Raw genomic sequence first — 19,304 nt, 5'->3', positions numbered from 1 at the left:
TGGGCTGGGAGTTTGAAGGTTTTAGAGGAAAACTCTCCAGAGAAGAAGGCACTATTTCCCAAATGATTATCTGGGCACTGGTGGCCTGATGTTCAGCAGGTTAAAGGGCTGGAAGATGTTTCAGAGATCGAAAGCATTAGATTTTCTTTTGGCGTTATAAAGAAAAACTATTGTCAGCCTGGCGCTAACATAGCTCAGTAAACACTGGGTTGCTGAAAGTCAGAACACAAACACAGACTGAATGAAAACTTATCATTGTTTAAATCCTATCTAGATAATAGAACAAGGAACATGAATTAAGTCATCTCAGAGGAGTAAAAAGTTAATGCAGGTCCAATACCCAGTGGTCAATTAGAACCACGGCTTGAAAATAGTTAAGACAAAACATGTTTATTTACTCAACAATTGTTCAGTAATAAAGCAAGCAGCAAGAAGAATGACTTTCCCACAAACTTCTCTTCACACTTCCAGCTCAATTCCACAAACTTCTCTCCTTAAATAAACCACATCTTTGTCTTTTATCCTTGCAGGCTGAGATGTGTTTCTGATTAAAATCCATTAAGGTCCATAATTTCTTAGAGCTATACTACCTTGCTTTGGTCCTTCAGACCTTTTCTGTAACTTGTTAGATGTGTCCCTTCCAAGATTACAGAACTCCTGAAAGGTGTGGTTCACCTAATATCCCTCTCTCTTTCTCTCATATTGTTACTCCTGTGCTTAAACGTGAGATTTTATGATGCAATTTTAATTTGTCATCAAAATATTTCAAATTGCAATATCAAAGTAAGTTGATGAAATTACTAAATGTCAACATTAAGATCATTGTCATGAAATTATTTTTGCACAGGAAAGTCAGGATTTCCTCTGTAGCTTGCTGACCTCTGGGTGAATCAGGAATATCCCTGCTACTATTCCAACTGTATTTGTCCACTGTCCAGGAGGAATTAACACTCCCCAAAGGATTGTGCAGCTAACAGACTTGTTCCTTGCAAGCCCAGCACCAAAAAATCATTATTGTAAGAGTGTCAAACTGGGTCACTATTTTATCATTGTCCCTAAAAAAGTTAATTCTCAAGTATTGCAACTTTATTAAATATTTTACTAGTTTTTTTTCAAAATTGCTTTGGAAATGTGCTTTAAGGAAAAATAATTACATTATCCAAATTTCTAGGAATTTATTTCAGCTGCCACATATGTGAATGCTCAGTGAAATAGGGAAACATATCCAAATGATAGGAAATTACTGCAGTTGCTGGAAAGCTGAAATAAATACAGAAAATGCAGTAAAAAAAAACTCAGCAGGTTCAGAACACATAGGAAGAAAGAAAAATGACTTTCTCTGAACAGATGTTTTCTGACCTGATGGATGTTTTCCAGCATTTTCGGTCTTGATTAGAGAAACATAACTTCCTTTTAAACAATTACTGCTGCTTCATTAACTTGGTCAGGCCATGTCCCCCCAGCAACTCATTCAAACAATCCCTGGCAGTGCAGCACTCTCTCAGTGCTGCATTGGCTTATCAACCTGGATCATGGGCTTGTCTCCAGATGATTCCAGAAGCAAACTTGGAATTATCATCACTGTACTTCAGCTCACTGCTTACATTACATGCCTTCATGTGGTCTTCCTCAACTTAACAAAGGTATACACTTTACTAGAGAGTGGCTTAGGCCCAAGAACTGCTTTGCAGATTTATTAAACATTAAATGGATAAATGAATAGATGTAATGACACATGAAAGATGTATAGTAATTATAGTATTGGTTATTTCTTTTCAGTCAGTGAAGAATAACAGAACGACATCTGGTCCATTAAACTGTTATGTGATGTGAACAAGATGCAAAAGTTCTTGTAAATTAACATTTACATGGCAGTTTGTTGGACCATCAGGCAGTCTCATTCCAATGGCTTCAAAGAGTCTGCCCATTTTGAAGAAGACAGGAAGAGGAAAATATCTTTTAAAGTAAATGATCAGGAAAAAGTACCTTTAAGTACATCTCTCAAACTCAGAAGGTTACCATACAACGTGTACACAAACACAATCTACATTTGCACTGAATTACTTGGGTGGTTCTTTGGATACTTGGCCACACTCAATGGAAAAATGTATGCAGTCATTCATGTGCAAATCTACCAGCAGATCTAGGTGATTAAAAGATATAAATCTAGAAACTAGATTTACTACTCTTTAATGGCATTAAGACAGCAGTATGTGTCATCCTAACATTGTTTTTAACAGTCCCATAAAGATCACAGTCTTAAATTGAGAGATCCCCAGGACAGGGTCATTGGGTTTCCCCTGGTAAAGAGGTACTGTAACAGCTTCAGTGTTACCTGTTCTATGGACATCACAAGACCTTGGATCTGCCAACACTCAGCCTTGTAGCTGTGATCTTGGCAGCCAGCCCTTAAAGGATTATGCGCACTTTACAAGCAGTACTCTTCCAGCTACTGGAGAATGTTGCTGCTTCGAGAATATGTGCTATAATGAAGAAAGGAAGGAAGGAAGGAAGGAAGGAAGGAAGGAAGGAATGTATCCCCAGGCAGTCAAGGGGTTTTGTAGAGCCTGATGGAACTGGTATCTTGAGGATTCATGTTCTCTAGTAAGGGGGCAAAGGAGATCTTCCAAGCTCATGGCAAGAGATTGCCAGGGAGATGTCCATAAAAAGTGATCCTCTGTGAGCACTGTTTATAAATCCCTGTCCTTTTGGCAAATCTGCAATGCTAGAAAATCCTTCTGCCCACTCTGCCTTCTCCTATGAGCTGAAGGGAATGTGGACAATGTCTTCTTTTTATTATGGAGTTTGGGTGACCCTCCTAAGGCAACAGTGAGCAGCAAACTGTAGGATGTAGGAGACGTTAGTGTGAGCTGTCTATAATGATCCTGAGGCTAGGAAGCTGGGTGTGACTGTGGCCTTGACCTCCACAGGCAAAACAATCCAGGCATAGATGTGAGGCTGTACTGGAGGTCACAGGAAGTCACAGATGTCAATCAGAACTATTTTGGTGAGGCTTAGCAATGCATAGAGGACTCACTCTGAGTATGGGCTGTAATGAGAGGTCACTGTTTGTCTCTTCACAGATGCTGCCAGATCTGTGCAGAGCTTGCTGTTTTGATGTCAGGTTAGACAAAAAATCTGCCTAATCACATGTATTGTGAGATGTGATGCTCCCAACATGATTTGGTCAGATGTTTACAGTTACAGTTAAGGGATTTATGAAATGAAACAAGTTTTTAGTGAACCATCATAGAAAGGGATAACTCATGACTTTAAACCTAATGAAATATAGAACATAGAACAGTACAGCAGAGGAACAGGCCCTTCAGTCCACAAGGTCTACGGTGACCAAGATGACAAATTGAATTAAACCTGTCCATATCCCTTCATTCCCTGCATGTTGATGTGCCTGTCTAAATGCCTCTTAAACGCCACCATCATGTCTGCTTCCACCATCACCCCTGGCAGCTTGTTCCAGGCACTTGCCATTCTCAGTGTAAAGAACTTACACTGCACATCTCCTTTAAACTTTCCCCCTCTCACCTTAAAACTATGTCCTCTAGTATTTGACATTTCTACCCTTGGAAAAGACTGACTATCTACCCTATGTCTTTCATAATTTTATAAACCTCTCAGTCTCCAACACTCCAGAGAAAACAATCCATGTTCGTCCAACATCTCCATATAGCTAATACAATAATAATAGTAAAACAGGTGAATGACTTAAATATCTTATGTTCTAGTTGTGTATTTTAGTTCAGGTAACAGTAATACCTTGAAAATTCCCTGATCACTTCAAATTGTTCTAAGATGCCTTTTATGTGCATTTGTACAAACAGAAAAGCCTCGTCTTAGCGGCTCATCCAAAGAACAGCACTTCTGACAACACTCCCTCAAATCCGCACTGCTTTATCAGCTTAGATTTAGTGCTGAAGTGACACTTCACTCAACAATGATTGAGAGTTAAGAATGCTATTAACAGAATCACATTGATAAATAAACTGGAGGCAGGAAGGCAACAAAAGATGGCTAATATTGAAAGGTACCCAGTCATCCCGAAGAAACAACATGCCAATGAAAAGCACAAAATGCTGAAGACATTTAGCAGGTCAGGCAGCATCCATGGAGAGTTAAGCAGAGACAGTGGCCCAGCAAGATGACCATTCACCCTTCCCCTCTCCACAGATGTTGCCTGTCCTGCTGAGTATTCCAGCACTTCCTCATTTAGTTTTGAAGCTCCAGCGACAACAGTTTGTCACTTTACGCACAATTTGCCAAGTTCCTACTCTGGCAATGATAAGGTATACAATTATACAAGTGCTCTGTAGCATTTATTGTGCATATTTAATTATCCCCTGAATCAACTGTCTTACAAAGCCATTTCTTAAGACAGAGTCAACTATGCTGGTGAGACAGACAAGATAAGAAAGGTATATTTCTTTTCCTGAATAATATTAGCAAGCAAGATGGTTTTTCTTAACAAAAATCCAATAGTGTCAGGGTCAACAAACAATCTGCTGGAAGAATTCAATGGGTTGAGCAGCATCTGTGGGAGGAAAGGAAATGTTGCTGTTTCGGGTCGAAACCTGCAGCAGGACTGAGAGTGGAAAGGGAAGATGGCCAGTATAAAGAGGAGAAAGGGAGTGGCAAGAAAGGATTCTTAGGTGGACTGAGGATGAGTGTAAGATTACACAAAGGTAGTATCAGGTAGGGAAGGTGAGCGGAGGTGCAGTTGGAAGGCAGTGGCAGGTGAATGATAGACGGAGGCAGACAAAGAAAGAAAGGAGAAAGTGAAAAAAAACAGATGGAGCAAGGTGGTGGGAGGGCAGTGTGAAGATAGGAGACATCAGGGTTACCCATGCTAATTCAAGCAATTTCATTCCAAATTTATTTAATTATTTGAAATTAAGTTTTCCATCTGCTGGACTGGGATTCAAAATCGCATCTCCAAATCAGTAGTCCAGGCCTCTGGATAACGGTATGATAATTTAAAGATCATACCAGCATATCCCCGCAGTTATTGGTTAGACAAATCACACCATCTCATGCAAAGAGTAAAGATAAAAGTGAAATCATACCGTGAAGCTGTTGTTGACGTTTTTTGTGCTTGATTCAGCAACACTTGCATCAGACAGGTCCACTTCATCAAATATAAGGGACTGTGAAGGGAAAGGAAAAAAAAAAGAACAGTGTAAATGAAAGTGACAGTTCACTCTGCACTTCCTTTGGTCAATGATATTCAACGGAAGCAGCCGATCACCACGTTTGAGAACATCTGTTCAGAAGTCTACTGTCACGTGCAGAATTTCTGTTCTTCCCTGTTTCGAGTGGGCACTTACATCCTATTCACTCAAGCTCAAAGGTTAGTGGGGACAAGTGCAGGACCCCAAGCAGGGATGTTAAGCAAGAGGTTAAGGAATATCTTGGCAGTCAGGAGACCATGTACAGTTCTCACTGGTGGATAAGAGGTGGAGAGAGTAAGCAGCTTCAAATTCCTGGGCGATAACATTTTCGTTGACCTGTCCTGGACCCAGCACATTGATGCAATCATGAAGAAAGCATGTCAGCGCCTCTACTTTCTTAGCAGTTTAAGGAGATTTGGCATGTCACCAAGTACTCTAAATGACTTCTACAGACGTACTGTTGACTGACAGGCATCACAGCCTGATATGGCAATTCCAACACACAGGAACACAAAAGGCTGCAAAGAGTAGTGGACAAAGCCCAGTCCATCACGGGATCAGCCCTCCCCATCATTGACGGCATCTACAGGAGGCACTGCCTCATGAATGCAGCATCTATCATCAAGGATCTCCACCATCGGGGTCATGCCCTCTTCTTGCAGCTACCATTGGGCAGGAGGTACAGAAGCCTGAAGTCCCACACCACCAGATTCAGGAACAGCTACCTTCCTACACCCATCAGGCCTTGAACCGACCTGCACAACCCTAACCCTACCTCAGCAATGTAACACTACGGACCACCTCTTCTACTACCATGAACCATGATTGTGTCTGTTTTTTTGCACGAAGGTTTTGCTTTTGCACAGTGTCTCTAAATGATATCGTTTTATGTATAATTTATAGTCTGTATGTTGTCTGTACCTATATGCTTGTGATGCTGCTGCAAGCATGTTTTTCATTGTACCTGTACCTCACCGACCTTGTGCACATTACCTGTCATTCACAGTTGGTTACCAAGTCTTTCAGCCTTTCTACCCCATTCCCACTTTTTTTAAAATAAGTAAACAGAAGTATTTAAAGAAAAAAATAAGACAATTCAATTTTCCACATGGTTTTCCTTGAAGCCTTTCTGAACAGGATTTCCAATTTAGTGCTAAATTACTGGTAATTTTCTACCATAGAAACAAACACAGTCAGATCTCCGATGAGATTGCTTACTTTAGTCAGGCTACAGGGAATGCTGGCATTCTATCTGATCAATCTGGGCACAAAGTCATACTGAGGTCCCAAAGTGCAAGCATAAAATGATGAGATCTCAACTATTTTGTTGCTTTAATTAGAAACTAGGGACTAAATTTTGCAACGTGCTTTTGATTACATGTTGATAACACTGAGTGGTTTGGGAATAAACAGACTATTCAAGGAAGTCTAGAATACTCAATAATTAAATACTGACTAAAACAATTTTTTAATTAAAACCAAGTGATGCACAAGACTTACACAACAGAGCTCCCTACAAAATTATGCTCCTTTTCTTAAATGTTTTAATTTTTACTTTTATAGAGTAGCCAGCTGTTTAAAAAAATTCAACTTCCAATCTTGTCAATTTTTTTTTAAACCAATATAACTAGGATGAACATGCACCAGTCCACATTGAGGGACTGGCAGTGGAGAGAGTCAACAGCTTTAACTTCCTAGCTTTAACAGCGCTAATTTATCAGATTACTTGTCCTTGGCTCAGCACACAGATGCAATCACAAGGAAGGCGTGGCAGTGCCTTTACTTTTTTTACAAGGTTAAGAAGGTTCAGCATGTCACTGAACACTCAAACAAAATTCCACAGATGTACTGTTGAAAGTATCCTGACTCATTGCATCATAATCTGATATGGCAATTTGAATGCGCAGGAACACAAGAAGCTACAGAGGAGTGGACTCAGCCCAATACATCACGGGCACATCCCTCCCCACCATCGGCAGTATCTACATGAGGCATTGCCTCGAGAAGGCAACATTTATCATCAAAGATCCCCACCATCCAGGCCATGCCATTTTCTTGCAGCTACCATCAGGCAGGAGGTACAGAAGCCTGAAGTCACACACTACCAGATTCAATAACAGCTACTTCCCTTCAACCATTCGGTTCTTGAACCAACCTGCACAACCCTAATCACTGAGCTGAGAGGTGATAGGTGGAAGAGGCAAAGGGCTGGAGGAGGAGGAATCTGATAGGAGTGGGCAGTGGACCTTGGAATAAAGGACGGAGGAGAGGAGATGGGCAGGTCATAAAGGCGAGGGAAGGGAGCCACAGGGAAGACAAAGGAGTTGGGGGTGGGGGGGGAGGGGTGGAGAGACAAAGGGGTGAGATTAATGGAATCGATTTCCCTCCATAGATGCTGCCTGATCTGCTGAGTTCTTCTGGCACTTTTTGTGTATTGCTCCAGATTTCAGCATCTGAGGAATTTTTTTGTGTGACCACTTTGATCACTTTGCAATACAATGGACTTTTTTTTGATCTAATTGTGTTATTTCTTGTAAAAATTGTATACAATTTATGTTTAATTTATGTTTTTTCCTTGTGAATGTTGCTTATCTGATGCTATGTGCCTGTGATGCTGCTGCAAGCAAGTTTTTCATTGCACCTGTGCATACATGTACTTGTGTATATGATAATACACTCGACTTTAACTTTTCAGGAACTGCAAATTAAGAATACACGTTTAATTCCATATTTGTTGCAACTGTAACATTGGTTATGGCAGGATCACTAGACTGGCTTTCAGAAAAGACAATGAGTGCCAACAGGTAGCAAACATTTCTATTTTTTATATGAATTTTTGACGGTGACTAAAATAGAGATGGCTTCCAAAAAGCCAGACTAGGAACATGTTGCAATTACTGGTAAGATGATGATTTTACAATTTCTTATTAATTATTTATTATGCACTGTCTGTAAGGAAAATAGTAGTTTAACTTTGAGCTGGAGCTTGCTGGATTAGACCCACCTGTCAGAGTCACTGCTGTTTGTTACCATCTACCCACTCTCACTGGACCTCCACATCCTGGAGTCTAGCGCCAAGCTCTCAGCAGTGAATAGGCATCAGGCAGCATACTGGCAAGGCTGTGCCACTGAAATGCCCCTGGTCATCTTGACAGAAGGCCAAGCTCAGGTGGAGCTCTGGCTTCTGTCAAAGTTGTGAGTAAGTGTAGTTACAAATTATTTAAATTCAAGCAATTAATAAACAGTTAAAAAACATAAGAAATAGAAATTATTTTTGTAATTTTTTAATTAAAAATTACTTCCCCTTTTGCCTCCCCATTATAATCAGTCATGTCTCATTGTTGTTGGATTGAAGTGGTGACTCAAGCATAATGTACTGACAGAGGGAGCACCGCCTGTAGTGTTGATCAGCACAGTGGTGCTGCAGAGGAGACAGCTGTTTCACAGTTCCAGTGATCCTAGTTCAATCCCGACCTCAGGTGCTGTCAGTGCGGAAGTTGCATGTTCTCTTGACAAACCCCCCCTCCTCAGATTTCTCCAGTCTCCTCCCACATGCCACAGATGTGATTATTAGGTCAATTGGCTACTGTTAATTACCCCTGTTAATGTAGGTGGCTGGTGGGAGAATCAAAGGCTGTTAATAGGCACGTGAGAGAGATTTTGGTTGCAGGGAAATAAGCAGGGGGAGTGAATTGAGAGCTGGTATAGACTTGATGGGCCAAAAGGCCTCCTTCTATGTCATAAGGGAATATGGTGGTAGGTCTCAAACTTACACATTCGATAGTGCACGCACGCAAGCAAGTTCAAGACTTGCCAAAGTTTCAATGGCTGAAACCACTAACTCCAGCCCTTGCAAGATTCACTCCATTCTCTTCAAACAAGAATGGGGTTAAATACTCATAAGAGTAATACTGTGGGGATCTGCAACTGGAGCAAGGGAAGTTGTACCAATTGGATTGCTCAACATAGTGCTGTCATAACACAATGTCAAAATCAAAAAGTCGAGTTTATCGTCAAATGCACAAGTACATGTACGCACAGGTGCAATGAAAAACTTGCCTGCAGCAGCATCACAGGCAATCTGCATCATATAAGCAGCATTCACAAGAAAGACAAAGTAAACACAATTTTTACAAGGTCCTCCTTCAGTGGTGTAAAATGATCTCAATTTATGATGGATTTTTTTAAAATCAGTATGTCTTACCTATACCCTTACAAAGAATCACATTGGATGTACATTCAGCCAGAAATGGGCTGTTTGGGAACACTGGGTCAAGTCAGCAAGGTTCTGCTGAGCATGAGGTTATCACAATGAGGATCTGACATGACATCTCAATTCTCCAATTTGCATCAACCATTAATAAAGCTCTGGGTGGCAGCATCTTCTCATACGATCACTTCTCTGAGGTCACACAAAATATTATCATGTCTAGGTCCTCTTTCAGAGGAGGCATTTACAGAGGTCACGATATTTGGTTAATGGGAACTGTAGCTTCTACAGGAGTTTGCTGCATCAAATGTGTTCACTGGACAATTGAGTGATTGCTTGGACTGTTCATTTCAATTCTTTGAGCAATCTGCCAACACTAGCCAAGTAATCAGTCTGGAAACATCATTCTACCAACAAACATTGGCTGCTGGTGAGCAGGTGGATTAATTATCCATGTTTTAATTGGCAATGTTCAGGACCAGTATGGACAGCAATGGAGAGCAGAGAAATGAGCATCTTCCCATCCCTCTCACTATCTCATTCTACTTCTTTCTCACTCCAAATGTATTCACGCAAATCACATTAACACCTTGCAGTGGCAAGCTCCACATTCTCACCTTTCTTGGATAAAAAGATTTCTCATGAAATCCTTGCTGAACTTATCAGTGACTGTCTTATTAAGAGCCCTAATGTTAGCATCTATTTGACATCTGCCCCATTAAACTTCATCATCTGGTTACCTCCATCTTTACTTTTCTAAGGAAAAATGCCACGGCCTTTTCTGGTAATCATTTACAGAAGTTATACTTTCACTAGCCATTCGGCGGCTTCTATAACATTTGTGAAACATGGAAGCCAGTAAAGTATTCTTGAGGTCTAAACAAACACATCGCAAAATGTAAGGGAAGCAAGAAGTGCAGTGTTGTTGCAAAAGTGAGAATGGCAGCCAATTAATGCATCATTTGATAACAAACACCAACTTCTCCTGGTGTTATTCAAGGCAGAATTGTTGACCAACTTATTGAGTTTTTTTTAAATGTTCTTTGTGGGATGTAGAGTTCACAGGCAAAGCCATATTTTTTGTCCATTGCAAGTCACTCCTGAACTGAGTAACTTGCTTAGTAATTTCAGTGGGCAGTTAAGAGTCAATCACATTGGTGACTCTAGAGCCACACATAACCCAGTCTGGGTCCAAGGGTGGCAGATTTCCTTGCCAGAACCAACAATATGATAGGTTCTCGATCTCTATGCACTCTGTACTACCTCAATGCACTGTGTAATGAATTGATCTGTACAAACAATAAGCAAGACAAGTTTTTCACTGTACCTCCATACAAGTGACAATAATAAACCAATACCAATATTAGCTTTTTATTCCAGATTTATCTAATTACCTCAAATTCCTCACCAATACAGTTGGAATCAAACTCATGTCCGGATCAATGGTCAAGGTTTCTGGAAAATGGTCTAGTAATTAAACCACTATATTTCCAAACCCACAGATTCAATAATTTATCTCCTGCAGACAGATAATACCCAGGTTTTGAGATAGGAGATGAATTCTGAATGATATAGCCTCACTTCATTTTGCAGAGAAAATTGACAGAAGTTATTCCTGGTATATATCTTTACATTGGTCTCAATACTTATCCAAAATTAACTTACCATGAACTCACTTAAACAAATGGATGAATGACTCTGCTAAATTGCCAGATAGGAATTTTAACTAGAGCACATTAAATGTTTGTATACAAGTCTCCCACAGCAAAGTTTAAGGCTACAATGATTCAATGTCATGCAACTTCCAAATTTGCTTTCAACTTAGGTTTTTATTTCATCTGACAGATGTCAACGGATTTTTTTTCGTAAATACTAATCTCAGATGATTTTCACATTCCACTTCAATGTTTATTGCAATTGGGTCACTTCATTGTGATCAGAAATTAAAAGCATGAATCTTGTCAAAGAAATACTTTTACTGCTTTCCAACCTAGGGCCAAACAGAAACATTCTATGTTTTCACTATGTTTTTTAAAGGTCTACTTACTCCTCACCTCTCCTCAAACCTCATCCATCCACTCCATCTCCTTACTGTAGCTTTTGCCTTCAACATCTCTCCTATGTCAATGTCTATCAATTGTGTTATTTAGCCCTCATTCCATCCTTCTCCAACAGAGAATTCCATCAGCTTTGACATTCAGCGTGTGAGGAATGTGCTGGAACAGGCACTCTGTTCTGAGCAACACACAAAATGCTGGAGGAACTCAGCGGGTCAGGCAGCATCTATGGAGGGGAATGGATAGTCCACATTTCCGGTCAAGACCCTTCGTTTGGACCCAAAATGTTGACTGCCCATTTCCCTCTACTGATGCTGCCTGACCCCACTGAGTTCCTCCAGCATCTTGTGGGTTGCTCCAGATTCCAGCACCTGCAGTCTCGTGACTCTATTCTGAGCTTTTGTCACAGGAAGAGATTACTAGGTGGGCAAAGGAAAAGATTCATGGAATGTTATACTTCCTTGAAAAAATCCAATATCCCCATTGACTCCTGGGGATGCCTAGCCGGTAACTGCACACAGTGGTGAAAGAGCATTTGGAGCAGTGTTAAGAACCTTGAGTTCAAGCATCAGGAGCACAAGAAGCCTTGTGTAAACAGCAGAAGAGTACACCCTCTCCCATCTACCACCCACTCACCCCCAAGCACCTCCTGCCCCATCTATGGAAGAGTTCCCACATTGGTCTCATCAGTCACCTCAGAACCCACAGAACAGGACTAAAAGCAGGTCATCCTTGAACCCAAAGGGACTTCCTACGAAGAAGTGGAAGGTCCTGTCCACCACAGCCAAATCATTCTTAATGCAACAAACAAACAATCTTCTGGAGGAACTCAGCAGGTTGAGCAGCATCTGTGGAGGGAGAGTAATTGTCAACATTTCGGGTCGAAACCCTGCATCAGGACCAGTCCTCCCACAGATGCCCCAGATTCCAGCATCTCCAGTCTCTTGGGGCTTCATTCATAATGCAGTAAAGATTGGAGCGTACAGAATCTAGGGATGCTTTTGTTATTTATTACCTTATGGGATGCAATTGTCATTGGCATGGTCAGTATTTAATGCCCATCCCTAATAGCCCTTGAGAAGATGGCGAACCACATTCTTGAACCACCACATCCCTTAATATGTTAAATAAGGAGTTCCAGGACCTTGATCCAGAAAAGGTGAAGAAACAAGGAGTATATATACAGGTTACAATGGTGACTTGGAGAGGAACTTGTACTTGTTGGTGTTCCAATGCACATGCTGCCATCATTTTTTCTAGGTGCCAAAGGTCTCCAGTTTGGGAGGTTTTGTCAAATAAAAGGTTTGCAAATTATTCAACAGCATTTTGTAGATGGTACGCAATGCAGCTATGAAGCTGCAATGCACTGGTAATAGACGGTGAAGATTCAGGGTGGGGCATGGAGTTTCAAACAAATCAAATGAAGTCAAATTTCTTCATTATTTTTGGAGCACAACTTGACCATGCAAGTGAAGAGTATTCCAGCACACATGGAGGACTTTGGAGAGTCAGGATGTGAGCCAGTCATAGCAGAACAACCAACTTCTAACCTGCTTTCATAGCCACAGAATTATGTGGTTTTTCCCTGTCAATGGCAATTGACTCCCCAGAATGATGCTGATGGAATTTCACCAGTTTAATATCAAGGGACCCTGGTTAGACTCAGTCATTTGGGAGATGGTCATCGTCTGCATTTATAATCTGCAAATATTATCTGCCACTTATTAGTCCATGCCTGAGTGCTACTTGTTCATCTCAAGAATTGCAAGTGGCGCTGAAATCAACAGAACAAAGCCTCCACTTCTGGTGACACAAGAAAGACAGCAGATGCTGGAAATGTGGAGTAACACACAAAAGATGCTGGAGGAACTCAGCAGGTTAGGCAGCATACTATATATGGAGGAAAATGAACAGGCCTAGACCCTTCATCACTTCATCAGGACTGGAAAGAAAGAGGATAGAAGCCAGAATAAAAGGGTGAGGGGAGGGGAAGGAGCACAAGCTGGCAGGTGATAGGTGAATCCAAGTGAGGGCGGAAGATAGGTAGGTGGTTGGTGGGGGTGGGGAGGTAGTGGGAATGATGTGAGAAGCTGGGAGGTGACAGATGTAAGAGGCAAAGGGCTGAAGAAGATGGAATCTGATAGGAGAGGGCAGTGGATCATGGAATAAAGGGAAGGAGGTGGGGAACCAGAGGGAGGAAGGAGTGGGTGATGGGCAGGTCGTGAGGCCGGGGAGGGGAAAGAGAAAGGGTAAAGGGGCCAGAGGATAAGGGAAAACAAGAGGGGGGGGGGAAACAGAGGGGAGGGATTACAGGAAGTTAGAGAAATCAATGTTGATGCTGTCAGATTGGAGACTACCAAGCAGAATATGAGGTGTTTTTCCTTTAATCTGCATCTAGCCTCAACTTGGCAGTAGAGAAGGCTGTGGACAGAACAGACATGTCAGTGTGGGAATGGAAAGTGGAATTAAAGTGGCTGGCCACCAGAAGATCCTGGCTGTTACAGCAGACGGAACGAAGGTGCTCAATGAAACAATCCCCCAATCTGCGTTGGCTCTCACCCATATAGAGGAGGCCACACTGGGAGCACCGGATGCAATAAAGGACACCGGAGGGTTCACATGTAAAGGACTGCCTCACCTGGAAGGACTGTTTTGGGCACGAAATGGTGGTTCTGGTTTGTGATAAATGTCATTGATGAAGCAACTAGAGATGGGAAAAGTCACTGTTCTGAGGAACTCCTGCGGTAATATCCTGGAACTGAGATGTTTGACCATCTTCCTTTATTGTGTGTGTGACTCCCTATGATTTCCATTACATTGGGTCATGATTGGTCAAATGCCTCCTTGATCCCTGGAATTCTGCTCTTTGGTTCACATTCAGACCAGGCCTCGAGTTATTATCTGAAGGAAACTAAGCTAAACTTCAGTGAGCAAGTTATTGGTGAGTAAACGATGCTTGGTAGCACTGTCAATAACATCTTCCAACACATTTTGATTGAGTGTAGACTAATGGGGCAATAATTGACTGAACTGGATTCATTCTCAGGCAATTTTTCCAATTGCTGCGAAGATGCCAGTGTTGCAGCTACATGGAAACTCTTGGCTAGATGCACGGCTAGTCCTGGAGCACAAATCTTCAGCACTACAGCACAGAACATTTTCTGGTCCCATTACCATTTTTACATCTTACACACTCAGCCATTTCCTGGTATCATTGGGAGTGAATCAAATTGGCTCTTAACTGGATTCTGTGTTGGTGGGAACTGCAGGTAGTCACCAAGAAGATTAGCCGTTTATCATTTCTGGCTGAAGACGGTCATAGGAACTCTGGTCTTTGTACCTGTGTTGGGCTCCATCACTGTTGAAGATGGGAAGGTTCACAGAGACTCATTCTTCCATGAGCAGTTTAATTGTCCACCATATTTCACAATGGAACATGGCAGAACCACATCTGATCTGTTGATCGTGGGATCATTTAGCTTTGTCCATAGCATGGCCCTTCAGTTACTCCACATGTGTGTGGTTTTATGTTGTAACTTGATCAGCTTAATGAATCACTTTTAGGTATGCCTGGTGCTATTCCAGGCATGTTCTACTGCATTGGAGACACAGGAGAATGCAAATGCTGGAATCTGGAGCAACAAACAGTCTGCTGGAAGAACACAGCGGGGTTGGGGGTGGGGGGTAGGAACAAATTGTTGACATTAAGAATGATTAGTCCTGATGCAGGGTTTTGACCCAAAACATCGACAATTCATTTTCCCCCCACAGATGCTCCCGCTTAGTTCCTCCAGCGGACAGTTTGATGTTCTATACACTCTTCATTGAACCAGTGATCTCATGATTTGACAGTAATGGGAAACTGAAGGATATGCCAGGCCAAGTTGTTACAGAAAAAAGATGAGGACAATTCTGCTACTGCTAATCATCCAAAGTACCTTACAAATTCCCTTGTATTGAGCTGGAGATCTGTCCCATTTTGTAAAATAATTGTGCCACACAACACAATGATATCACTTCACCTCCATAAGGACCATATAATGGCCACTCCTACCAATATATTCATGGACAGATGTTGATGGGCGAGCATGAGATCATTATACCAGTGTCATTAGCATATGTGATGACATCATTAACATGTGCAATGCTTATCTCTGCCTTACCGACAAAAACTGGAACCATCATCTTCAACCTACAAGCATTGTTTTTAACTCTCAGTCAAACTAAAAAGCCTGCAGAAAATCAAGACTAGCACAGTGATGTGCTACTCTACAAAGTGTTTATTGCTCTGTATATTGTCAGGTCTTACAGTGTTTAATGGACATAATCACACCACAATACATGCTGCATCCCAGCAGTCATAGCAGTCATTGTGGGTATGACATGTTTGCTGCCAACTCTGCTCACAGTTACCACAGGGAAACCCACAGGTAATGTTTTAACAAAGGAAAATGCTTGCAATCTACCATAAGGATTTCCTAGAAATAAATTTCAGCATTAATGCTATACACTGCACTCACTTACTGCCCCAAAATGGATAAGATCCAATTTCCAGGCATAGGTTTCTCTCTCATGTTTGTTTCCTTACCAACTGCTCTCAGCAATTGGCCAAGTATGTTTATAGTGGTGGTTCTATTTAGTCACTCTCTGTAAAGGATACTGGGAAATCATCCACCCAGAGCACATTCTGTGCCCTTTTTCTCAGTGGCATTAAACATGGAGCACTGATTCTTCAGGTGAGAGGTAGGTGATAGTCGTCAGGAAATCCCCAAGGCTGTGCTTGACTACATTATATAAAGCCCAGAATAAATGTTAATTACTTACAGGGTTACTCCCTCCTGGCTGTATCTGACCATGCCACCACCTCCAGAGAGTATGTCCTGCCGAAGGGGTTGGACATACATAACCAGAGATGGTGATAGAAGAGTTTAGGACATTGGCTGAAAGATGTGATTCTGAAAACCTCTGTCAGAATATTGTCTGACTGGTCTGTGGAACAAATCTCTCAATGAAGGCAATTCTCCAGAAGTTTGTGTGCAGGATCAAGTGGGCTGGATGTGCCTTTGTAATCTCCAAATCCAGAGTGTGGTTGATGCTTGGTTTTATTCTCAGTATGTTTTGTCTTTCCTGTATGGTAGAATTGAGTGGTTGCTGGGCTATTTCAGAACGCTGTTGAGACAATCACATTGCCGAGAGTTTGAACTCCCATATAGATCAGGACAATTAAGGACAGCAAATCTCATGATCTCCTGTATACCAGCCTGTTGTTCAAGAGAAGCTCTGTATCAAAGTGCAAATGCTGCACTAAATACTTCAATTCATATTCTGCTAAATATTCTGTGCATTGCAATTTTGAAGTTAAGTGTTAAACCAATGAGGAAGGAGAAAAAACACTTTGGGTTTCATGTAGCTCATCCCTCCAGAAAGCATTCTGACTGGTTGCATTACAGCCTGGTATGAAAATTCCAATGCACAGGAACACAAGAGGCTACAGAGAGTGGTGGACTCATGGGTACAGCTCTCCCTACCATTGAGGACATCCACAGGAGGTGATGTCTTAGGAAGGTGACATCTGTCATCAAGGATCCTCACCATGCCCTCTTCTCATTGCTGGTCTCCTGGAGCCTGAAGATCCACAACTCAAGGTTCAACAGCAGTTTCTTCCCGACTGCCATCACGTTTTTGAACCAACCTGAAAAACCCCAATACTACCTCGGAATATATTTTTCTCTCTCAACTTGCACTAATGTCACTATGTTTATTTTGTCATGTAAGTTATGTATAATTTACATTAATTTAAGTTTATTTTAACTTATGTCTGTCATGTTTGGAATGTACAGTGCTGCTGCTGCAAAAAGCTACATTTCATGACATTTATACCTGGGTATGTATGCCTATGACAATAAACTTGAATTTGAGTAATTTGAAATGCTTACTGCCTGGCTTGGTAGAAGATTCCAAATGGTTCAACCTGTACCTTCATCTACTGTACCATTAATCTACATTCCTAACCCCGCTTGTATCTCATTGACCTATGCCATGAATGGAGTCCACTCCTCCGTTACCTTTGACTAATGGCGCAACATAAGCTTGCATTTCACTGTTCCTTCACGCCCTGTTACAAAATGTTTGGTGAATATATGCTTCATTGGAAGAAGTACTTTGATTTCAGATCTTTTTATAAAAGCTTTATACTTACTGCCCTATTCACATTCAAAAATTATGGAGAATTTGCAGCACGCATTTAAAAAATCGCAGAGCACAAACTGAAGAATTTATGTAACAATTAGCTCATATGTCCTATCATGGAGCTGTAAATATTGCTTTCAGCTTTAAACATTTTCAGTTAAAAAATGTCAAATGAGAACAGTAATGCTCTTTTTATAAATCTCTTAAATACATGATAGGAACAGGATAATGAGAACAAATATTGAACCCAAAATGACACGGGAGCTTTCTTAGTAAGATTACTCTTGGAAACAGCTAACTTAATGTTGTTATTTAATGAATAGGCTTTCACGCAGATCTGTAATTTTCCAAATGCCTGACAGGTTTTATGACAGCAGGTATCAAATATTAATCAAAGGTGTGGGACCACCAACAAGAATTCAAAACTGGTAGAGAATGGGAGGTAGCAAAAACATTGTAGCATAATCTTGTAGATGAATTTGGAGCTACTTTAACAGATCATTGAGACAACCACACAAGAAGTTCCATTCATATAGCACCTTTAACATAGCAAAAAAACACACAATGCGTCACCAAAATTAAGTCAAATTATCAAAGATTTGGTGAAAGGGGTAGATTTCGATGAGTTTCAAAAAGAAGGAAAGAGAAGTGGAGAGTTTTTGGGAGGAAATTCTAGGGATTAGAATGATGGCAGCTGAAGGTACTGAAGTCATCATTGGTGGAGCACTTAGAGTCAGGTATGCACAAGAACCCAGAATTGAAGGAGCGCAGACATTTGAGGCCAGAGACCACGAAACAAGTCTCAGCAGGTTGTCATTCTACCCCGCTATTATGACTATTGAGCGGACTTCTTGTACAATAAAGATGAACTCCTGACCTCACAATCTACCTCATTATGACCATTGCACCTTATTGTCTACCTGCATTGCACTTTCTCTGTAAGTGTAAATGGAACACTGTATTCTGCCTTCTGTTATCGTTTCTCCCTTGTACTACCTTGATGTACTTATGGTGTGAAATGATCTGTATGGATGGCATGCAAAACTAAGTTTTTCACTGTATCTTGGTACATGTGACAATAATAAACCAATTACCAGTCACAAGAATGGCATGTTAGGAATCCAAGAACCATAAAAGCATCAAATGTTTATCTGGTCAATTGTTGCATTCAGAGGGCTAATCATTCTAAGTTTTGAATACAAAAGATACCACAGCAATACCTCAAATATCGGAGGACTTCAGAGGACAGTGGCTCTACTTCGTTAGGAGTTTGAGGAGATTTGGTATGTCAACAAAGACTCTTGCAAATTTCTACAGATGCACAGTGGAGAGCATTCTGACTGGCTGCATCACTGCCTGGTATGGAGGCTCCAATGCATAGGATTGAAAGAGGCTGCAGAGGGTTATAGACACACCCAGCTTCATCACGGACACAACCCTCCCCACCATCAAGGACATCTTCAAGAGGCAGTGCCTCAAGAAGGTGGCATCCATCATTAAGGACTCTCACCACCTAGGATATGCCTTCTTTGGGAGGAGGTACAGGAGCCTGAAGACCCATACTCAATGTTTCAGGAACAGTTTCTTCCCCTCCCCCATCAGATTTCTGAACAGTCCATGAACCCATGAACACCACCTCATTATTTCTCTTTTGCACTATTTATT

General features: G+C 41.3%; 1 protein-coding gene across 1 annotated transcript in view; it reads right to left on the bottom strand.

The window, feature by feature from the left end:
- The window catches only part of dgkh (diacylglycerol kinase, eta), a 395,761-nt gene that overhangs the window by 197,138 nt on the left and 179,319 nt on the right, over positions 1 to 19,304 (bottom strand). Inside the window, exon 4 of the mRNA XM_052013887.1 lies at positions 5,079 to 5,159. Coding sequence (XP_051869847.1) covers positions 5,079 to 5,159 — 81 coding nt within the window. The remainder of the gene's footprint in view (positions 1 to 5,078; positions 5,160 to 19,304) is intronic.

This window comes from Pristis pectinata, chromosome 4 (genome assembly GCF_009764475.1).
Source record: "Pristis pectinata isolate sPriPec2 chromosome 4, sPriPec2.1.pri, whole genome shotgun sequence".
Classification (NCBI taxonomy): domain Eukaryota; kingdom Metazoa; phylum Chordata; class Chondrichthyes; order Rhinopristiformes; family Pristidae; genus Pristis; species Pristis pectinata.
This window is presented reverse-complemented; position numbering and strand designations above follow the sequence as displayed.